At 42.0% G+C, this 24,426-nt stretch overlaps 1 protein-coding gene across 4 annotated transcripts in view; it reads left to right on the forward strand.

Moving 5' to 3' along the window:
* PDE4DIPP2 (myomegalin) overlaps window positions 1-24,426 on the forward strand; it is a 227,933-nt gene that overhangs the window by 42,738 nt on the left and 160,769 nt on the right. For all 4 annotated transcript variants that reach the window (XM_023547515.2, XM_023547516.2, XM_064282358.1 and 1 more), the window contains exon 4: window positions 9,305-9,415. In XM_023547515.2, coding sequence (XP_023403283.2) covers window positions 9,305-9,415 — 111 coding nt within the window. The remainder of the gene's footprint in view (window positions 1-9,304; window positions 9,416-24,426) is intronic.

A 24,426-nucleotide genomic window follows, 5' to 3' on the forward strand; every position in this document is an offset into this window, starting at 1 on the left:
TCTCTATGGATTTGCCTATTCTGGACATTTCATATAAATGGAATCATATGATATATGGCCTATTGTGACTGGCTTCTTTCACTTAGTATGTTTTCAAGGTTCATCCATGTTTTAGCATGTATCAGTACTTCATTTCTTTTTAAGGCTGAATAATATTCCAATTTATGGTTATACCATATTTCATTTATCTATTCATCATTTGATGGACATTTTGATTGTTTTTACTTTTTTAGCTATTATAACTAATATCTGTATGAGCATTTGTGTATAAGATTTTCTGTGGATATATGTTTTAAATTCTCTTGGGCATATATCTAGGAGTGGAATTGCTAGGTCATATGGTAGTTCTGCAACCCTGGTAGCACCAGTGGTTAAGCATTCTGCTTCTAGCCAAAAGGCTGGCAGTTTAGATCCACCAGTCGCTCCTTGGAAATCCTATGGGGCAGCTCAACTCTATAGGGTCACTGTGGGTTGCTATGAATGAACTTGCCAGCTATGGGTTTGGTGTTTTTGATTTATGGTAATTCTGTGTTTAACTTTTTGAGGACCAGCTTTGGTTTCTTCATCTTGAAAATGGAGAAAATTATGTTTTAGATAGGTTCAAGTGGTCAAATTTTCCAGGATCACAAGGAAGTTTATTTACAGTGAAGGATCCTTTTTGAGAAGATGTAGGGGACCTGAGGTAGAAAGGGAAGATGCCTTATCAGACCCCAGTGAATCCCAGGTTCACAGGGGTAGTATAGTGTCATGGCTAAGGCCCTAATAAGTATGTCATATGGAGTCAGACTGTTGAAAGTTGTAGCCTGTGCTTTTCCATTTTCTAGATGAGCAAGTCAACTAACTTCTTAATGTCTCATTTTCCTAGGCAGTAAAATTGGGATAGTAATATCTAACCTGCTTACTTCATAGGAGTGTCATGTGAAGATGAAATGAAATAATATACACGGAAGTCCTTTGTAAATAGTCAGACCCTATGCAGGTGATGGGCAAGTGATTATTGTGTTTTGTGATTGTATAATTATGTTGTATCACTTCTGTAATACAAGTCCAAGTCTTTCAAAACAGCCAAGAATTAAACTTTTATATTTGTGTAATTCACATTTTTATCAAACAGCATAAGAGCTCCTAGACATCCATAAACCAAAAAAACCAAACCCACTGCCATCAAGTTAGTTTTGACTCATGGTGATCACAGATGTATTATAAATAAAATATTTACATGTAAAACAAACCACCCTCCCCTTCTTCCTGCTCCATCTCTTCCTGTCAATCCAAAACAAGTTAGATTCCTGGACTGGATTCCACTGGATGCTAAAGAGCAGGAAATACTACTCAATCATTTGTGTGCCTTACCATGGGACTGTTTTGAAATATGACAGTTAGCAAAGTTATAGGTTAAATAGGGTATTGAGGGTCACCCCTTAGGTCCCAGGCATTGTTGACTGCTTCTATCTTGGAAATAAGGTATTCTTTACATTAATTAATCTCTTCCTCCTCTATTTCTGCACATGGTGGAACCTGAACAGGTAGACTGGCTCCCACCACCTTTTATGGCTCTACTGCAAGAGAACTAACGGGACGTTCCGAGATTCTTCAAAAAGCACTAGCTCTCTCTTGATGATTGTCTTCGGTAGTATTGTTTCTATGAGAAAATATGCTTCAAACATAGAATCCCAAGGTGGCCATGGATCTTAAAAGTCCTCTAGAGCTAACTCCTAGCTGATGTTTGAAGACTTTTAACATTTCTGACAAATGGTTCTTTAGCTTCAGTTAGCCCCTTTTGTGACAGGAAATTTACTATCTCTTTTAAGGTAAGGTAAAGGAAACTGGTGGCTTAGTAGTTAAGTGCTGTGGCTGCTAACCAAAAGGTTGGCAGTTCAAATCTACCAGGTGCTCCTTGGAAACTCTATGGGGGCAGTTCTACTCTGTCCTATAGGGTCACTATGAGTCAGAATCGACTCAATGGCACCAGGTATAAGAAAAGTGCTGAGTAAGTATTTGATATATGGATATATGGAGGGAGTGTGGGAATAAGTTCATTATATCCTCCTCCACTAGAGAATTTATCCTTTACCCAATTGATATCTGCCTCCCTGTAATTCTTACACTGTGGTATTGGTGTCACTCCTTTTAAAACAGTTTTTTAAAAGGTCATAAACTATTTCACAAACAATAATAAAACACTTTTTCATGTGTTTGATATCTAAATTTTAACAAATATCTTTTCACTAATTGACTCAGATTTTTAAAAAAGGTAGCATTACACATACAGTTGCAACCTTTTAGTACTCTATCTGGATCCCAGTCTCTTAACTTCTTTCCTACAGTTATTTACTGTTAAGTAATTTCCCCCAAGTTACACAATTAGAAATTAGCAGAGCTGGGATTTGAACTTAGGTCTCCTTGGTTCAAAAGCCATTGCTCCTTCCACAATGCTATGCTTGATAAAGATGCTTAATGTATCTCCTATATTAATATGCATAATAGTGATAATATTTGTTACCTATTTGTAAATGAATAGTAAAGTGATAAGGGGTGATTAAAAAACTTTTCTCCTGTTCTTTGTTTACAATATTAATTTATTAAGATATTTTTATTTGCAAGAAATGTAAAAGATACGGATTATCACAGATATCAAATTGTTCCTTTGTTTACAATATTAATTTATTAAAATATTTTTATTTTCAAGAAATGCAAAGATATGGATTATCACAGATATCAAATTAGTAGCACTTAAGTTGCTAAAGTGTTGTGTTTGAAGAGACTGTCTCCATTAAGATGATTAATAATTTTTAATTTATTTTTAGGAGTTGGATTGGTAAAAGATAAATATGTTTCCAAGCATTTCCATTATAAGAGCTATGTGGGGGGTCTGAATATGATTCAGCTAATGTGAAGTTTTTTTTTTTAAGGCTAACTTGGCAGTTGGTTATGTTAATGGGCATGATATGCAACAGCTGGCTTGTAATCCTCCTTCTATTGTTGGCAATGATTGAGTACTTATTAAGGTATTATTTCCAGTCTGGACTAATACCTTATGAAAGGATTGGGAAGAAGAAATTAAGGAAAGAGCAGGGGAGAGTCATTAATGTTTGGAAAAAAAAATTTTGATAAAAGAGTACAGATTGGAGATGTACGACGGGAAAAAGGAAGAGCAAGGATAGAAGTACTGTTGCCTTGCTCAAGAATCTGCAGTGGTTCTTTATTTTCTAAGCATAGCGGAGCTTATCACAATGTACAGGTCTAGGACCCACCTCCCCCAAGAAACTCTGATTTAGTAGGTTTAATGTGGGGCCAGGAGCCCTGGTGGCACAGTGGTTAAACACTGAGAAAGATGTGGCAGTCTGCTTCCATAACGATTACAGCCTTGGGAAACCCAATGGGGCACTTCTGCTCTGTCCTATAGGGTTGCTATGAGTGGCAATCAACTTGATAGGCAACGGATATGTATGTACGTAGTGTGGGGCCCAAATATGTGTTTTTGTTTCTTAAGGCTACAATCAATCAATCAATAAAACAAACAAACAAACAAAATGTAGGCCATAAACATACAAACAAAACATTCCTGGTAAGCAGTGCTTGGCCCTTCTCCTTCCCCCACTGCCTTTCTCCTCACCCTTTGTCCAACTGTCTAGTATCTGCCCAAAACCAAACCAAACCTGTTGCCATTGAGTAGATTCTGCGTCCTTGTGAGCCTACAGAACAGAGTAGAACTGTCCCACAGGGTTTCCAAGGAGTGGCTGATAGATTTAAACTGCCGACATTTTGGTTAGCAGCCAAGCTCTTAACCACTGTGCCACCAGGGCTCCACAGTGTCTGCCCAGAGGACCATATTCAGACTCCTCATCCCAACCTTCTAGATGTCCGTAATATGGGTCCTTACTTCTCATTCCCCCTGCTCTCCCATTGCAGGACAGCATGTTCCCTTTGTTTCAATCCAGTTGGCCCTCTGTATCTTTGCTTATGTTCCACTGGCCTAGATTGCCTTGTCTTCCCAGCCTATCCAAACCTGATTCATCCTTTAAGGTGAGTCAAGTCTCAATTCTCTGTGGAAACTTCCCTGAGAACCTCTGTGTCCTAATTTCTATAATTCTCACTTCTGTACAGTTCATATTATCCTTGGATTATAATTTGTCATATATTATTCCCCATTCATTGTTCAGAACTCTTATACAAAGTCTAGATTCTGCATTGTGTGTTAAAATTAACCTGTTAGAATAATTTATTTTACTTATAAAATAACATCTTTATAAGGAGGCATACCTTTAGATATGTTTTCATCCTGAACAATTTCCAGAATCTTATACGGATTGAAGTTTATTAGAATCAGATCCTGTGAGGTCAAAGTCAGAAGGTTAAAGTATCCATTTTCTAATCTGACAAATACTTATTGAGCACCTACTACGCACCGGGTACTTTGGTACAGCAGTGAATAAAGCAGGTAACAATCTGGGCGTTCTCAGGAGTTTATATGCTAATGGGGAGAGAAAGAAAAATAAATAAATAAATAAATAAACATGATATTTTAGAAGCTGATGGTGCTATGGAAAAAAACAAAAACAATGAAGGGGGTAGGAGTGCTGGGGTGAGGCACTGGATGGGCTGCAGTTTTAAATAGGTTGACCACCTCATTGAGGAGGTGATATTTCAGCAAAGACAAGAATACAAGGAAGAGAATCATGCAGACTTCTAGAAAAACAGCATACCAGACAGAAGAAACAATAAATTCAAAGCCCGTGAGGAAGGTGTTTGGTGTTTTTGAGAAAAAAGCACAGCATGGAGGAACTGTATGACTGGAGCCGAGTGCACAGGGGCAAGGAAGCAAGGAAAAGGAAACAGAGATAATGGGGGGCAGGAGCAGAGAGGCCCCAGATCATGCTGGGCCTTGGGCCTTATGGACTAATGAAAGAACTATGCCTTTTATTCTAAGTTAGCTGGGAAGCCAGTGGGGGTTTTCAGCTGAGGAGCAAACTAATTTATATTTTAAAAAGATCACTGAGGCTGTTGTGCTACAAATAGACTATAGGGGAGCAAGGGATCAGGGAGACCAGTTTAGGGGGCTATTCAAATAACTTAGGGGAGAGATGATAGTATCCTGGACCAAAGTGGTAGTGGTATCAGCAGTGGCGGTGGTAGATGGTTCTCTACTAAAGAGTAAAATTTGAAGGCAGATTAGATGATGTATGTTAGAGAGGAGTTAAAGATGACTCAAAAACTTGGGGGCCAAACAACTGCAAACAAGTTGCTACAAATTGAACCGGGGTCCAATGAGCAAGGAGCATGTTTGCAGGGAAGGATCAGGAGCTCAGTGTTAGATGTCACAAGTATGAGATGCCTACGTTAGATACCCAAGTGAGAATTTTATTAGGAAGTCAGATATAAATTCGGAGGTCAGGGGAGATGTCAGGGTGGGGATATAAACTTAGACATTTTAGTGAACAAGACATCAATTCTCTACAATAAACATCCTAGCAGGATGACTGTTCTTGAAGAGGTTGTTGTGGGAGCTATAGGAGTAAATAGAGGCGTATGTCATCGATCCTTGTCTTGGGCAGCTTACTGACCAGTCAGAGGGACATAGACACATGAGAAGTTAAATAATTGTAAAGGGTGTGAATAAGCATTCAAGATAACAATAAAAGCAGTATCTTGAGGCAGCATATGAACACTTACCAAATGTTGATATTTGTCTTAAACAAACCCAAGCCCAAACCAGTTGCTATCAAGTCGATTTTGACTCATGGTGACCCCATGCACACAGAGTAGAACTGCTCCATAGGGTTTTTAATGGTATGACCCTTTGGAAGCAGATCACTAGGCCTTTCTTTCAAGGCACCTCTGGGTGGGATGGAACCTCCTTCCTTTTGGTTAGCAGTTGAGTATTCAACTATTTGTGCCACCCAGAGACTCCTAATATTTGACTTAGGAGTTCAGAAAAGGAAGGAATCTTTCCAGGCTGGGGTAGCAAAAAGGCTTTGTTTCGGTGGGATGTGAAGTAGGAATTAAAAGAAGAGGCAAAGTGTCTTGAAGGAATGCGATGGGGATTTCCCCTTTTATTCCAAGAGTGAAGAGATGCCTCTGGAAGGCTTTAAGGGAGATGGCAGGATAAGACTTAAGTTTGGAAATATTACTTTGGCTATAATATGGAGAACAGATGGCTGGAGTGGATTCTGGCAGACGTGATAGAGACTATTGCAGACGTTTTTGGGTTTTAAGGTTTGTGGTGGAAATGGAACATGTAATTTGAACTATTTAGCAAACAGTTGGAAACCCTGGTGGCGTAGTGGTTAAGTGCTATGGCTGTTAACCAAAGGGTCAGCAGTTCGAATCCGCCAGACGCTCCTTGGAAACTCTATGGGATAGTTCTACTCTGTTGTATAGGGTTGCTATGAGTCGGAATAGACTCGACGGCACTGGGTCTGGGTAGCAAAGAGTTGAATATGTAGTGCTAACTCTTGGTGGGAGGATTCAGTTGGAGCTTTGTGAGATACCTGGGAGGCAGAAGTTACAGCTACAAAAGTGGATGAAATCTCTATAGAAGAGTGTAAAGTGAAGAAAAAGCAGAAGGTGAAAGACTAACCATCATTTAAGCACTCTAAGGAGCTGTCAACAGCACAGAGAAGGGGTCAGAGAGATAGGAGAAGAACAAGGCGTCACAGGGCATAAGAAAAAAGAGGCATAAAAGTACTAAAATAAAAGATAAATGCTGGATGAGAATACTCTGTATTTGTGTACAGTTTTCGCTTTCCATAAAACTTTCATTAAATTATTTTACACCATAAAGGAGTCCAAGGAGATAGTGAAAGCATGGTTAAACACTAATCTAGAATCTGACAGCCTGGTTTCCCTTGTGTAAAATGGAGGTGATAATAACTAGGTTATCCCTCTAGAAGCTTGGGAAAGAGCCTTAAAATCATAGTTCACAACCACTTCCTTTAATAAATGAGGGCAGTTAGGGCTCTGGAGATGCACACTTCAACGTCACATAACTATTTAGTAACAGAACTGGGATCGGAAAAGAGTCTCCAAAGTTTTAATTTAGACTTTTCACTTTTCCTCACTGCCTCTATTTAATCAAATAAGCCTACATGACATTTATTCTGAGAGCACAGATTTAATGGAAATATTTCAGTTTTAATGTATAGATTTTTAAAAAATGGAGGATATTTTGGCTTGTTATCAACTGTCTATGGTAAGAAATGTGTTGCTTACATATAATCCAAATCTATTAGAGAGAATGCTCAATTCTAATCATGTCCTCCTGAGGTCACTTTGGAGTCTATGGATAGCACAAACTGTTAAACACTTGGCTACTAACCAAAAGGTTGGTGGTGTGACTCTACCCAGAGGCACCTAGGGAGAAAGGCCTGGCCACCTGCTTCCAAAAGATCACAGCCATTGAAAATCCTATGGAGTGCGGTCCTACTCTGAAACACATGGGATCACCATGAGTCCAAATCAACTCTACAGACAGGACGGCAACCGTTTTTTTTTTTTGTTTTTTTTGAGATTGCTTTATTCCTCAGACTTTTCCTATCTTTGAAAGCAAAATACAAGTTCAATTCCTAGTGAAAATTTTTCTGATTATCCAAGTCAGAATTAATCACCGTTCTGGGTTCCCATAGATTCAGTGTTTTTCCAACTGCAGGCTAAAGCTCACTAGCAGATCATGCAATCAATTTAGTGGATAGTTCCCAGAAAGAGAAAGAGCACAGAAAATCAGTGGCTCACACATAGTGCTGGTAACGATTACTTTTTAGAACTTTTATTTCAATTATGTGTGATTGTATGTGTATGTGTGTGTACTGGGTTGCCCCGTAAAATGTAAAACGTTTGATTTTATAAAACACAGGTTTGGAGGACTATAATGTAAAACATGTATCTTAACATGTAATGATCAGCTAAATGACCACCAAGCTGTTTGCGGGTTGGGACTTCTTCATCTCTCTGTTGCCTAACATACTACCTGGTGGGTACTCAGGAGATGTTGACTGGAATTATGAAGGTTTGAGATGGAATTTCAAGAATGAAAAGCAGGTAGATTGGGGAAGAAGTGAGTGCTTGAAGTGTAAACTTTTTAATTTTCTTAATCTTGAACGGTAATATTAAATGGTTTCCAACCTAGTATTATTGCAACCAAGTGCCTGTGTTTGTTATCTGTGCCGTGGGGTTGTCTCCCAGTCACCTTCAATGTCCCATGTGATGTGGTATAAATAATACTTCCTGCTTATGTCGCAGCTGTCATGCAAGGATCTTAAATTGCTTTATGAGCAGGATCTGGTGATGAGTGCTTGGCTCCACTTGGCAGGTGCCTGAGTTAAGAGCCAGTAACTGGCTGAAATCTCTGGGCTCCTGGCTGACTACTCCCTCTCTCTCCTACCCCATTCCATTTATGGAGGGAGGAGTCCTTGACCAGGCCTCTTTGTGAGCTAGTACAACTAGTACACAGTTTGCAAAGATTCCACTGACCTGGAAGATGTGTTCTTTAGGGTTGACAATGGTGTGTATGGGGGGAGATGCATGGTAATAATGCTACTAAATTAACTGCCTGCGGGATGGAAACACATGGGGAGGAAAACTGGGAAGGAATTGATTAGAGAAGAGCATTTGGATCATCAAAGAAAATTAGAGACCCATCTAATTAGTAGTCTTTGAGATTTGCACCTGACAGAAATGGGATATTTAACATACAACCACCATTTTAGACGTCATTTTTTGTATATGTGCTGTTCTCTATAACAACTTTATTTCTTCATGACCTTTATTGTCTCAAATAGTCATCAGGAGCTTAAGCACCTACCACATGCACTCCTCCTTTTCTTCTTTTGCACCCCCCCCCATCACCTTGAATTACTCCCCTTCCCCATTTCCTGGAAGCTTCCAAGGGTCAGTCCCCTCTCTCTTCTGAGAAGCTGTTAACTGCCCGCAGTTGGGCCAGGGAGGCTCCAGGAGGTTGACAGCCGAGTCCTGGCTTGGAATCGGGTTACACCACTTGTGTCTGAGTTCACGAAGCATGTTCCTCTGTCAGGGATTCCGCAAATATCTCCCTGAGGTAAAAAAGGAAAGTGCGCTGTGCTCCAGCACCCAGAGCAAGTGAGCCCAGTCCCGAGAGTCCCTGAGAGACAGCCAGCGACCAGGGCCATGTCGCCGTAGCCCCCGGGTCCCCGCAGCCTCAGCGGCGTCCCAGCCGGCTCACTTCATGAGGCGGTGCAGCTGCACTATGTTCCTGGGGTGAGGGGCGACTGGGCATGCTCCTCCCCATGGGTTGCCCACCATGTCTAATGGATATCGCACTCTGTCCCAGCACCTCAATGACCTGAAGAAGGAGAACTTCAGCCTCAAGCTGCGCATCTACTTCCTGGAGGAGCGCATGCAGCAGAAGTATGAGGCCAGCCGGGAGGACGTCTACAAGCGGGTGAGTGCAGGGGCCAGCCGCTCGTGGCACCGCTGCTTGACGGACCCTTCCTTATTTCAGGCTCTTCCTGGCTCTGCTGTGCTTATCAGGGAGGGACACGGTTCCTGTCCAGGCCTGGTCACTTTTAACGCCCTGTAACATTGGACAGCAGCCCTTGCCCTATGGGTCAGTTCTCTGTCCTATAGGGTCGCCATGAGTCCGAACTGACTCCATGCCAACTGGTTTTTGACCTTGGCCAAGCCCGTTTCACCTCTCAGGTGCCTGTTTTCTACTTTCCTTCTCTGTAGAAGTAGGGAGCTGATTTAAATCAGAACCTCTCAAACTCTGGTGTGGAAGTGTATGGAACACCTTGGGAGCTGGTTTAAAATGTCAATTCTATGCCTCACCCCCAGGGATTCTAATTTAGTAAAAGGAGGGAGGAGCTTGGAAATTTGCATTTTTAAACGAGACCCCCTCCCCCCCACCTCCCCAAGGCTGGTAGTTTCCAGGCCACACACAGAGAAACATTCCACCAGAGAAAGGTCCCTTCTAGCTCTGGCTCTCTGGGGAAGAGGATGAGGAGATTGCCAAGGAGAAGAGGGCAGGAGCTGAGAACATTTGTGTTTCTTGTGAAAATCATGTTTGTTTTTGAGAATGATTTTAAAGATAAGCTTTTAAGTCAGAATCTTGGACATTTTAAGTCATAGGAGCAGTTCACTTAGAATGAAGAGAAGGGTGTGAATGGCCTAGCCCTTGGTGTGAGGTGAGATGGGAAGGGGCATGGTGGCTTCCCTGGAAGGAAGGGTTGTCTTGATTGACAGTGAGTTGAGTGGGGAAGGAAGACCCAGTGGATTGGCTGAGCAGAGGGTGAGATGAGACAGCGCCTTGGTAAGAGGACATTAAGCCATGGGTTACAAGGATTAAGCATCATAACTGGTTACCGCAATATTGATTTCCTCAGCCTTCTTAGTGTCTGAGCAAGCAGGACCTGAAGTCGCCTGAGCACGTCCCAGCAGTCTATACCAGAGAATTATACAAAGATTTTCATTTTCTACATGTGCCCTCTGCAGTCAAAAAGAAGGCTGTGAAGCATTAAAGGCCACTAGATAATATCATAGATTAGAGAAATAGTTGGTGTCTTTGAGATTCAAAGAATTATTTCATAAATTCAGTTAATATGGACAGCTAAATCTGGGGGAATTTTGCCCTATCTCCTGTCTTGCCTGAATTTCCATGTTTTACCTGAATTATCCTGAAATTGGTCCAGATTCATTTTTCATTGTCTGTGTGGCTATACAATGAGTGGGCCTCATTGGAGCTGCCAGGAGTTTAGGAGGATTCTGCCAGGTGAGGGTTGGTAACTCAGAGATGGAGTGAGGGGTAGCATGAGTGACAGTTTTGCCTCAGGTTAGGAACGGTGAATAAATTTGTTCACTTAGCAGAGAGATGAATATTTTGCCCTTAACTGTATCCAAAACAAAACAGAAGAAAAATGGCCTATTTCCTAGATAATTTGAAGGAAAGGATTTTGTTTAGCTAGAATCAAATGACTGCTTGAATTATTTGGTCTCACTGTCTGCCTGCGCTGGCTCAGGAAACAGTCTTCAGTGAACATTTGAGCAGGGTGTGAAAGGGCATCAGGCTCTCTAGAGAAGTGTAATTAATGATATTGGGGAGCAGGGTCTGGGGGAGGGGGGAGTCACAGCACATTGTCACATGCAGAAGTGACAACCTTTTGTTGGACTCCACTATTGGTCACTTATCCTACATAGGAAATAGATATGATGCTGTCTCTACCTAGAATCAGTTGTGCGAGCAGAGTAGTCAGGCAGTAGCTGTCCTCACATGACTTGATGCATCTCAAACTACTGTGCATCCTCTCCTTTTTCACCAAATTTTAATTCAATCTGTTACATTACTCATCCCAGTTGGCTATGATTGTTTGGGAAGCATTAAAGGCTTAGGAATCCCTGGGTGGTGCAAAGGGTAAACACATTTGGGTGCTAACTGAAAAGTTGGAGGTTCGAGTTCACCCAGAGGCACCTTGGAAGAAAGGCCTGGTGATGTACTTCTGAGATATCATCCATTGAAAACCCTACAAGGCACAGTTCTACTCTGATGCACATGAAGTCTCCATGAGTCAGAATCAACTCGACAGCCACTCGTTTTTGTAAAGGTTTAAGTTAAAATGCTCTTATTATTTGGGAAGTAGAAAACATAAAGCCGTTATTAATCATTAACATTCTAGCTGAAAGTAGCCTATCACCCTATGTAGTGAGGAGGAATAGAAAGCAGGGTGTTTGCAAGTTACTGAACCTCCCTGAGCCTGTTCAACTTCTGTAGACCTGGCTTTAAGAATGGTGCACAGCACTGGAGGCACTGGAAGTTATTTGTTGAGAATCTGAATAAATAACAGTCATGAAGATTTAGTAAGAAGACTTAATATCAAAGCACTTTGTAAACTCAATAGCATCATACATCCATGAGGAGGGTGGCAGTTATGTTACTATTAGTCATGCTAGTCATTATTATGTTTAAAAATGAGGAAGAAGTCCGGCTCTTTAAAATCTCACTTTCATATGTGCCCGGGCATGTTTCTAACGTTCACCCGTGTTATCCACGTCATGACCTCACGAGGTTAGGAAGCTTCTTAGCAGCCATATTGATGAGGAGACATTTAGGGTAACGTGCACAGCATCATATGGTAAGTCAGGTGGTTCAGATGAGAATTTGGAGCCTGTTCCGTTAACATACTTGATTTTTCTTTAGTGTTGAAAGGACACTTCTTTAAATATAGTAAAAACATTAAATCACACGCCAACTGAATTAGAATCTGCAATAATCTGGGTGCTGTATATATGATTCTTTAAAAAAACAAAAACAAATATTTATGGTACATATGTAACGCAAGTTTATTGTGAATAGTAATTATTTCATTGTTTTACATATTTTGCCACTGTCAATTTTTGTTGCAGTATTTGTACTCAAGAATGAAAAATCAAACGTTGTCACCACAGTGACTTCAGGGAAGGGAAATATGGGAAACTTTAGGAGAAGAGAACTGGGGAGAGAGTACTATCTTTCTCTTTGCAAGAGAGGAGCCCTCCTTTAGGCAGTTGATTGAGGGAGAGACTAAAATAGCAGATATAATCCTTAACTGTAAAGGAAGCTACAATGATTTTTATTGTAGGAGAGGTTGTAAGAGCTAGGGAATTATGTAAAACCTAGGAATATCAACTTCAAAGCAGGTAAGTGAAAAGAGGTAATTTGTTTTTTCTCTTTTAAGCTGTCCAGAGAATATAGAAATAAATTGAAGAACTGTACTAGCTATAGATTAATAAAGGAGCCCTGTTGGTGCAGTGGTTAAGCGCTCAGCTGCTAACCGAAAAGTCAGTGGTTCGAACCCACCAGGTGCTTCCGTGAAGATTTACAGCCTTGGAAACCCTACGGGGCAGCTCTACTGTATCCTATAGGATCTCTATGAGCTGGAATTTGACTCGACAGCAATGGCTTTGGGTTATAGATTAATTAACCAAAAACCCAAAACCCACTGCCATCGAGTCGATTTCAACTCATAGCAACCCAATAGGACAGAGTAGAACTGCCCCATAGAGTTTCAAAGTAGTGCCTGATGGATTCAAACTGCCAACCTCTTGGTTAGCAGCCGTAGCACTTAACCACTACGCCACCAGGGTTTCCATAGATTAAGAAAATAGTGCTAAATTGTACATGAAATTAGTTCTGTAAGACTGGCAACCTTTTTATTGAATGCTTAAATTAAACTATCCTTAAGCTTCATTCTCTGCAAATAATTAAAAAAAAAAAAAAAGACTTATCTTTAGTACACACACTGGGGCGTATACCTGGATTGGAGTCCCTGGGTGGTACAAACAGTTAACACACTTGGCTGCTAACTGAACGGATGGAAGTGTGAGCCCACCCAGAGGTGCTTTAGAAGAAAGACCTGACGATCTACTTCCAAAAAATCAGCCATTGAACACCTTGCATAGTTCTACTCTGACACACCTGGGGTTGCCACCTACTACCCTGATTAGACGTGCATGATTATGTACCACTGCCCCCTCTTAGTAGCAAACATTAATTGTAGGTTCAGTTTTTTGGTAAGGTAATTTTGAATATATAAAGCAAACAAAGGAAAAGCCATTGCAGTACATATAGCTCCTGGTTCTGGAGCAAAAAAAAAAAGAGAGAAAATGCTGCAAATGGTCCACAGCTGATATGGCCCACTCCTAGCGACATTGGCTTGCTAGCATTTCTGGGCTGCAGCTGCTCTGGTAAATAATTTCTGGGTGGTAACTTGGCTCACTTCCTTGTTGTTGATTATCTAATCCTGCATCTTCTCATGATAGCAGAGTGTACCACCGCTAGAAACATGCCTGATCCTGGAATTTATGAAATCTACTGCTATGTGGTTAACACCCAATTTCCACACAGCACACATAACTACTGCCAGCTGTTTCACCCCATGATGACTACTCACTTATAATGCATTTTATTAAATTTATGTGAATTTATTATTGACTAATGTTTTAAAAAGGATTCAAGGCCTCATTCTAAGGATGGAATTTAAAAGCTGACAGGGCCAGATCTAATAGCAAATGAGTCCGGAGACATTGAATGTTGTCATCCTGGACCAGATAGAGTCAACGTTCAAATATGATATAATTGTTCTTGGAAGGCTGAAGTGGGTCTGGCCTTTATATAGGAGTTAAGATGGTTGTAGTTCATCGTTTCATGAGCCTATGGTTTATGCTATGATTTTCTCATTTTTGGTGATACTTTTCCTGAGCAAACTTTGAGGTTTATTCCTAGCACACTTCTGCACCTAGGATTTAAAAATCATGATAAACAACCTACTGAGTTTTTGCCTACCAAATTTTCATTGTGTTTATTATTCTGCTATAATTTGGCTTAGGTAAGCGCTAGGAGCCAGACAGAACTGGAATAGAATTTTGTTCTACTACACATGGTGTTAACTTGAGCAAATGATATAATCTCTCTGAGCTGAAGTGGGTATAGTAATAGCATGTATCTCATAGAGAAAACAAAAATCCTCACAACTGGACCAATAAACAATATCATGCTAAATGGAGAAAAGATTGAAGTTGTCAAGGATTTCATTTTACTTGGATCCACAATCAAATTGTTTCTTGACGCAACAGTCAAGAAATCAAACGATGTATTGCACTGGGCAAATCTGCTGCAAAAGACCTCTTTAAAGTATTAAAATCCAAAGACGTCACTTTGAGAATTAAGGTGTGCCTGACCCAAGCCATGTATTTTCAGTTGCCTCATGTGCATGTGAAAGCTGGACAATGAATAAGGACAACTGAAGAAGAATTGATGCCTTCGAATTATGGTGCTGGTGAAAAATACCGAATATACCATGGACTTCCAGAAGAACAAATTAATCTGTCTTGGAAAAAGTACAGCCAGAGTATTCCTTGGAAGCAAGGATGGCAAGACTTCATCTCATATACTTTGGACATGTTATCAGAAGGGACCGGTCCCTGAAGAAGGACATCATGCCTGGGAAGGTAGACCTGTTGCCATCAAGTAGATTCTGACTCATAGCAACCCTATAGGACAGAGTAGAATTGCCCCATAGATTTTCCAGGGAGTGGCTAATGGATTCAAACTGCTGACCTTTTCATTAGCAGCCAAGCTCTTAACCGCTACACCACCAGGGTTTCTGGTAAGGTAGAGGTTCAGCAAAAAAGAGGAAGACCCTTGAAGAGATGGACTGACACAGTGGCTGCAACAATGGGCTCAAACATAGCAATGATTCTGAGAATGGTGCAGGACTGGGCAGTGTTTCGTTCTCTTGTGCATAATAGGGTCACTATGAGTCGAGACTGACTCGATGGTACCTAACAACCACAACAACAACATTTCTGCCTTAGTCATCTAGTGCTGCTGTAACTGAAATACCACAAATGGATGGCTTTAACAAACAGAAGTTTACTTTCTCACAGTCTAGTAGGCTAGAAGTCCAAATTCAGGACACTAGCTCCAGGGGAAGGCTTTCTCTGTCGGCTCTGGAGGAAGGTCCTTGTCATCAGTCTTCCCCTGGACTAGGAGTTTCTCAGCATAGGAACCCTGGGTCCAAAAGATGCGTGCTGCTCCTGGTACTGCTTTCTTCGTTGTATGAGGTCCCCAACTCTCCACTCACTACCCTTTCCTTTTATCTCTTGTAATATAAAAGGTGATCCAGACCACGCTCCAGGGAGACTCTGCTTACATTGGATAAGGGATGTGATCTTAGTAAGGGTGTTACAATCCCACCCTAATTCTCTTTAACATAATCTAATCTTGCCTGATTAACCACAGGAAGAGATTAGGATTTACAACACATAGGAAAATTATAAACACAAAATGGAGGACAACCATGCAATACTGGGAATCATGGCCTAACTGAGTTGATACATATTTTGGGGGGGACACATTTCAATTCATGACATTCTACCCTTTGGCCCCCCAAAATTCATGTCCTTGCCACATGTAAAACACATTCACCCAATCATATCATCAGCAGCAAGTCTTAAATCAACTCCAAGTCCAAAATCCCAAAAAAATTCCTCTTCATCTGTGAAATCTAGAACACAAGTTATCTGCTCCCAAAGGTACAATACAACATGCAGCACAAGCTAGGTATTTCCATTACAAACGGGAGAAATTGGAGGGAAAGAAGGCCTAACAGGCACTAAGCAAGTCAGCGGAACACATTACACTAGCCTTCAAGGCTTGAAAATAATCTTCTGTTCTCTGATACCATTCAGACAACAGCCCTGCACTCCAGACTCTAAGTATTGGCCACACTTCTCAGATTCTGAATGGAGGCCCCCAGCCCTGGGCTTCAGCTCTGCCTTCTAGGCCCACTGGGATGGCAACTCTGCTCCCTCGGCTTTAGGCACACCATTTTCCTAGTCCACCTGAGTGGTGACTCCACACTTAGAAACACCAGAGGCCTTGGCTCCACCTTTTGAAACCTCAGAGGTTGTGGCCATGCCCTGAGACTGAGGCAGCTTGGCTTCCTGTGCTCCTTGTCTCTTTAGCTTCTGCTTTCTAGTTTCTTGGCCTCTTGGCCCCTCGGGCCTCGCTGCCGGAGTCTACCCCACTGGGGCAAGTGTTCCAAAGCTCTTTAGCTCCAGTGATAAGTGCCTGGAGGCACCCAATCTGCCGGCAAACTTTGGCTGGAGGGCACTCAGCTCTCTTGCTTCGTGGGTCGGTAAGCCTAGCTCCACTCATAAGTGCCTAGAGGCACCCCACTCCGTCAGGAAGCCTGCTGTGCAAAGGCACTCAGCTCTGTTGCTCTATGGGTCTGCTACTGGTTCTCTGCTGTGGCTGGTCCTCTGCTGCTGCTTCTCACCATCTGTGCCCTCTCTAGTGTTAACAGCTCTCCTCATTTCCTTCTGAATCCTCTATCCATTTACAGTTTCAAAACAGCTTCCACATTTTAGGTATCTGTTAGAGCAGCACCCCATTCTCAGTACTAAATTCTGTCTTGGTTATTTAGTGCTGCTGTAACAGAAATACCACGAGGTGATGACTTTAACAAACAGAAGTTTATTCTCTCACAAAGTAGTAGGCTAGAAGTCCGAATTCAGGGCATCAGATCCAGGGGAAGGCTTTCTCTGTCAGCTCTGGAGGAAGGTCCTCACCACCAGTCTTAGCCTGGACTAGGCAAAGTTTCCTTGTGATGCACATAGGGTCACTATGAGTCGGGACTGACTCAATGGCACCTAACAACAACATCTCATAGGGGTCGGAGGAGGATTAAATGAGGCAATTCAGAACTCAACACAATGTCTATCATGTAGTGCCAAAACCACACCCGTTGCTATCAAGTGGATTCCAACTCATAGTGACCCTATAGGATAGAGTAGAACTGCCCTGTAGAGTTTCCAAGGAGCACCTGGTGGATTTGAACTGCTGACCTTTTGGTTAGCAGCTGTGGCTGTCTTAGTCATCTAGCGCTGTGATAACAAATATTCGCAAGTGAATGACTTCAACAAGGAGAAGTTTATTCTCTCACAGTGTAGGAGGCTAGAATTCCAAATTCAGCGCACCAGCTCCAGGGAAACGCTTTCTCTCTGTCAGCTGTGGAGGAAGGTCCTTGTCATCAATCTTCCCTCTGTCTGGGAGCATCTCAGCACAGGAACCTTAGGTGCTCTGCTCCTGATGCTGCTTTCTTGGTGGTACGAGGTCCCCATGTCTCTCTGCTTGCTTATTTCTTTTATACCTCAAAAGAGATTGGCTTAAGACACTATCTAATCTTGTAGATCTCATCAGTGTAACTGCCACTAATCCATCGTATTACATCAAAGTGATAGGATTTACAACACACGGGGAAATCAAGGCAGATGGTAAAATGGCAGACAGTCATACAAGGGAATCATGACCTAGCCAAGTTGACAGATATTTTTGGAGGCACAATTCACTCCATGACAGTAGCACTTAACCACCACACCACCAGGGTTTCCATCACATAGTAAGCCCTCAATAGATATTTCCCATTATTGTGACAAATTGAAGGATGACAAAATTATCCAGATAAATCCAATTACTGTGTCGTTTCCATTTGGACCATTTTTTATTCCAAACCAGTTTCTTTTTCCTCAATATTAGATTTGGGATCATTTGTCCCATTTGCCTTTGCTTCATTTTAGTTTTTCTGTGTATAAGTTAACAATAAAATCCAAATGTTTCTATTGCAGCAAATTTACCCCGTCAGTCTCAGACACAAATGTTCTTTCAAAAGGAATAAATAAGAAACATCATGGAGACCTTTGCATTCATGCATTAATAAACATTAATTGGGTGCCTACTATATTCCAAGTATTATGCTGGAAATTGGGAATTGAAAGATGAGTAAAATACAGGCAATAGAGTGTGGTAAAAAGCAGTAATAGAAACATATGCAAAGTATACTCATTGCCATTGAGTCGATTCCAACTCATAACGACCCTATAGGACAGAGTAGAACTGCCCTATAGGCTTTCCAAGAAGTGCCTGGTGGATTTGAACTGCCAACCTTTTGGTTAGCAGCTGAAAGCTTAACCACTGCACCACCAGGGCTCCAATGGTAGAAAGTATAAGGGAACTCAAATGAGGCATCTCTAATCCAACTGAATGGAGTCAATGGAAGGAAAATCTACAAAGGATTATTTGATTTGATCCCTGAACTTTGTCTTTAAAGGGGGTGAGCATTAGTCAGTCAGTGGATGACGGGGTGGAAGGAGAGAGTTTTTGATACAGAGGGGACAGCCATGAGCAAAGCCTAGAGGCAAGAAACTGCATGGTATGTGGACAGAATTATAAATAGTTTTGTGTTGCTGAATTTTAAGTACTAGTCATAGATAGAATGAGGCTGGAGGGCATATAGGACCCAATCCTTTTATGCCATCTTAAGTAGCATATACTTTATCTTGAGAGTAATGAGGAGCCATTGATGGGCTTTAAGCAGCAGGGAACATGCTAGATATTGCTGGTGGCTGTGGGGAAGATGGATTCAAGGCAGACAAGGAAGGAAATCCGGACAACAAAAAGGCCAGGCAAGAGATGATGAGGATCTCCATGAGGGCTGTGCCGTAGAAGTAGAGGGGAGAAACTGATCTGAGGCATATTTGGGAGGTCCTCCCAAATATCCACAGGACTTGAGGATTGATGAATTGGAGTGTTGACAGAAAGGAATCAAGATGACTGCCAGCTTCCTGGCTAAGACAAGTCATTTTTTCTGGGCCTCTGATTCTCTGTGTATAAAATAAGTGGGCTGGGCCAGGATTAATACTAATATCCCTCCCAGGTCTGAAGTTTTGTGATGCTGGGTAGTCTTTGTGTGTTTACACCCTAGCTTAGGTAGTGGCCTCTCCCCTTCCCAGCCTCTCAGCTTCTCTGATGCCTTGTCAGGAAGGAAGGTGCCAGCATAGCTGAGATGGCTTTAGAACTGCCATCCAATGTCAGGGGAATCTCATGCTGTTACCAGGTAGCTGCAGTTATAATTAGCCCGGTTACTAGGGCAAAGCTGAGATTCTGTAAGCTGCCAGAAACAGCTTTTCCTACTGCATAAATTTACTTGTTTGCAGGAACAAATTGGATAGGGGTGGAATGCTTTTAATGCATTTTTTGGAGAATTTAATTTTTGCTCACAGTATTTAAAAAAAAAGCAATTGCCATCTTGTCGATTCTGTCTCAGTCAACCCTATAGAACTGCCCCACAGGGCTTCTAAGGAGCACCTGGTGGATTGGACTGCTGACCTTTTGGTTAGCAGCTGTAGCTCTTAACTACTATGCCACCAGGGTTTCCGTCCACAGTACAGATGTGTTAAAAAGCAGAAAATGGGTTTGTGTTGGGGCTTGTCATCATTTTGTCTGTGGCAGAAGGAGTGGGCCAAATTCTGCCTTGCTACATGCTTGAATGGAGCCCTGGTGGCATAGTGGTTAAGAGCTTGTCTGCTAACCAAAAGGTTGGCAGTTTGAATCTACCAGCTGCTCCTTGGAAACCTTAGGGGGCAATTCTACTCTGTCCTATAGGGTCGTTATGAGTTGGGATCAACTCAACAATGGCAGGAAGTTTGGTTTTTTTGGTATATGCTTGGATACCTGGAAAGAAACTTACTTGTGCTTGACAGGAGATAAATAAGAACATAGAACCACAGTTTAGAGCTAGAAACGATCTTGGAGATCTTTTATATAATCCTTCAATTATTAAGAAACCTTTTTGTTTTTAAATAATTCTGGGCTTACAGAAAAGTTACAAAAACAGTACAGAGTTCCTACCTACCATTCACTTAGCTTCCCTTAATGAATAAAGCCTTCATTTTTAAAGATAAGGACACTGACTGAGGCCAGGAATGGTAAAGTTACTTGCCTAATGTCACACAGCTTACTAGTGGCCAAGCTGAGACTAGAACCCGGGAGGCCTGGCTCCCTATCCAACAAAAAAAGAGTTTATATGCTTGTCAGAAGTTAATCTTTCTTCCCCTTTTCATTACTGGGCTAAAATAGAACAGACACAAGCAGGAGCTAAAGCAACTCAGAGATAAATGATACTGCACGCTGCCTATGCCTGTTGCCAAAAGAAAATATTGAGCCTACTTCCCATCTTGTTGACACACCTTTGCCCAGGAGTTCATCCATATGTTTTCAAAAGCCTCTGTGAACTTTTTTTTTCTTTTTTTCCTCTACTTCCTGCCTTTGCCACCTCATCTAAGCAAGTTAAACTCCACAGATAAATGAGGCTCTATGACTTATGGAGAAGGCACAGAGTGGGGGCTGTTGTGAACTGGAAGGGAGCCCGCCCTATCATGTTAAATAGCAGCTAATCCACCCACACACCAAAAGGCTGTGATCTGCTGTGGTACATGCCGTTCTGTGGAGAGCTAAGTAACAGTCACCTGGCTTTTTGCCAAGCAACTTTAGAAGGAACTTTGGGCTACACTGGGCAGTTAGCATCCCTGTTATTTGGAAACTTGGCCTGAAGAGGTAGGGAGTGTATGAAAGGCACAGGCTGCCTTATAATGCCAGCTTTTCATCTCCCAACCTCATACAAGGCCCTGTTGCTATGAAGCCACCTTTTTATACATCCAGGGCCTTAGAAAGCTCACACAGGCTTGGGGAGAGGAAGCCTTCCTCAGAAGCACCTGGGTCAGTGGAGGGAGGCTGCCAGCATGAAGGCTGTGATCTAGATCTAGGAGGGTCTAAGCACTGGGCTAGGGCCAGAGGTAAGAGTTCTCCCAGGTCACTTTTTCTTGTTAAGTTTCAGAGCTTCTCTCTGAGGCCACCCAAGAACCTCCCCATGCAGATTCTCTCTAATCAAGCTGAGTATCTGCTCATTACAAACATAACCCTAGCCTTGCCTACGGTTCAGTTGACAACAGGGAGGGTTGTCATCACTCTCCTCTAAAGTCAGGAACTCCTGGGTTCAGGGCTGGATCCCAGGGTCTTCCTGGCATAGATATCAAATTAACAAACTGAGCCTCTGGGGCCCAGAGGAGTAGCTCCCTAAGAGGTAAGTAGAAATCTCCATTCTAGGCTTTGTTCTTTCTCTCTAGCCCCTTGTAGGCTGTGGGATCCTGGGGAAGCCCAGCTTGCTGCCAAACCATTTAGAGCCTCAACAGATAGAATCAGGATGGTAGTAACCAGTCCCTGCCTACAGCCAAGCCAGCTTCTGCAAAACTGAGAGTGAGAACAGAGGGGTTCCTTCAGCTGTGTGAAGCTTGGCTCTGTAGGGGCCAGGTAAAGGGCCTTACCTCATTTGCTATAGTTAGAAGGTAGGGATAACAATTAGGACTGGAATTCTGCCTTAGTTTTCTCAGTCCTGATGTTGGCCCTCCACTGCTTGTGTCCTGATTTCTCTCTCCCTCTTTCTTCTCATTTCCCTTACGTCTTCAAATTTTCCGGAGCTTTTTTTTTTTTTTTTTTGTAAGGGTCTTGATATAAGATGGTCACTAGGAAAACATAACCTGAGGACTCCTTTCTAACCATTTCCAGGCTGCTTATCTCCAAGAGGGAGCCCTGATGGCGCAGTAGTTAAGAGTTACGGTCGCTAATCAAAAGATCAGCAGTTTGAATTTACAACCTGCTCCTTGGAAACCTTATGGGGCAGTTCTACTCTGTCTCAGAGGGTCACTGTGAGTCTGAAAGGACCCGATGGCAATGGGTTTGGGTTTGGTATCTCCAAGAGAAATTTCTAGACCAGAACTTGTCCAATCTTCTGGTATCAGTATTTTCCCTACTCTTGGGTGCTTTCTGTCCTTTCTGTCCTTTTCTGTTCCATGTCATTTCTCCCTTTCCTCAGGTTCATTCCATACATTGTATGGAAAATAAATGCTAAATAGTTTCCATTTAAACCCTATGCAGGAGGAAGTCCACTATGTGCCAGGCACAGTGTTATGTATATTACACACATTTAAACTCAGCCACGGAATAGCTCTATGAAACTGGTGCTTTGTCCCCATTTTGCACAGGACCAGGTTTGTCGTTTATAGCCTCAGAGAGCGTACCTGTTATTCCAGCAGCTACATGGCCTAATTCAACAGTTAATAAGCAAGGCCTTGGCACATTCTTAAAGTTTGCCACTATTTCAAATGCAAATGATGTTTCTCAGTGAATAACTAGACATTGTATTAAGGCCTGACTGAAGAGAATAGAAAGAGCACCAGTAAAAAGATACCTATTTTCATAGAGGCTTTCACCAAGATTGTGGCAGGAAGAGGTGGCATTGTCTTGTTGATATATCTGCAGTGAAAGGTAGCATTGACCTCCTTTTTCTTGTGGAACAAGTGCAATTTGCCACGTGGAATGGAACAGAAACCAGGCAATCCTTATTCCTGTATACTGCCCTGTCAGACTTGGGTTAAGCCTGGTCTGGAACTCCAGAAATTCTGAAGAAATTGGGAAATATTAAAACCAAACTTAAAAATTAAAATTCTCATAAGGGCAATGGGATGGTGATTTTTCAATTTGGGGAAGAATGGAGTCCCAGGCGATTTAGTAGATTTTAGGTACCCGAAGTCTTAATATGTGACAGGTGGTAATTAGCTATTCTCTGTTGAGAATATGAGTAAGGAGATCCTAGTTTAAACCTAAGCATTAGGCTTCATTCATTTAAAAATATTTACCAAGCACCTACAATGTTCCAGGAGCTGTTGGAGGGGCTTGGAATATATATCAATGAACAAGGCAAACAAGCATTTCTGCCCTTGTGGAACTTATATTCTAGCAGGGGGTGTCAGACAATGAACAATAAATATTATAAATAAATAAAATATGTAGAATGTTGGAAAGTGATAAGTTCTTTCAGGAAAAAAAAAGAAAAGAAAAAAGTAGATCGGGATAAAACTCATTGCCGTTGAGTCGGTTCTGACTCATAGTGACCCTACAGGACAGAGTAGAACTGACCCCTAGGGTTTCCAAGGAGTGGCTGGTGGATTCGAACTGGCAACTTTTTGGTTAGCAGCCAAGCTCTCAACCACTACACCAGCAGAGTGGGGTAAAGGGGCCAGAAAGTGCAAAGAGTAGAGGTCAGTTTGCAATATTAAAAAGAGAGGTCAAGAGAGGCCTTATTTAGAAAATTACTTTAACAACATCAACACACACACACACAATGTGTTGTTACAATTTCTGTTTGTCAGGAGTCCAGGCATAGCTTAGCTGGGTCCCCTGCTTAGGGTCTCACTAGGCTGCAATCAAAGTATCAGTCAAGTTGCATTCTGGAGACTTGATTGGGGAAGAACCTCCTTCTGAGGTCACTCAGGTTGTTGGCAGAATTCGTTTCCTTGCAGGGTGGAACTGAGGGCCCTGGCTTCTTGCTGCCTGTTGGCTGGAGGTTTCTCACGTAGTTCCTTGCCATGTGGGTTTGCCTCACTTATTGTATTTGCTTTATTGTGTCAGAAAGGAGAGGCTCTAGAGCAAGTGTGCTAGCAAGGCAGAGTATTATATACCTTAAAATAGCCACTAGCATGACATTCCATCACCTTTGCCATATTCTATTGGTTAAAGCAAGTCACAGGTCCCATCTACACTCAAGGCAAGAGAACTACATGAAGACGTGAACACCAAGAGGCAAGGATCATGAGCCACTTTAGAGTCTGACCACCACACTATCCTCCCACCTTTTTTGTAGAGATGGAATGGAAAAGGAAGTAAATAAACATAAGAGTGACCAATGAATGAAAAATTGATCCTAGGTTTTACATTCATGGCATTTACAGCCCTCCAGGCTGATTGAAGAAATGAAAGCATCCCAGATTGGTAGTCTGTGGGCTGAACTCCATACTCCTTTGCACTTGGCTGTTTGTATTGCCATTTCTTTTATCATTTCTGCTTTCCTTACATCTTTTTGTTTAAATCAACCATATAAGTATAGGGAGTCCCCGGGTGGTACAAGCAGTTAATGTGCCTGGCTGCTAACCAAAAGTTCGGTGGTTCAAGTCCACCCAGAGGCACTTCGAAAGAAAAGGCTGGTGATCTACTTCCAAAAAATCAATCATTGAAAACCCTATAAAGCA

Source organism: Loxodonta africana, chromosome 3 (assembly GCF_030014295.1).
Source record: "Loxodonta africana isolate mLoxAfr1 chromosome 3, mLoxAfr1.hap2, whole genome shotgun sequence".
In the NCBI taxonomy this organism is placed as follows: Eukaryota; Metazoa; Chordata; class Mammalia; order Proboscidea; family Elephantidae; genus Loxodonta; species Loxodonta africana.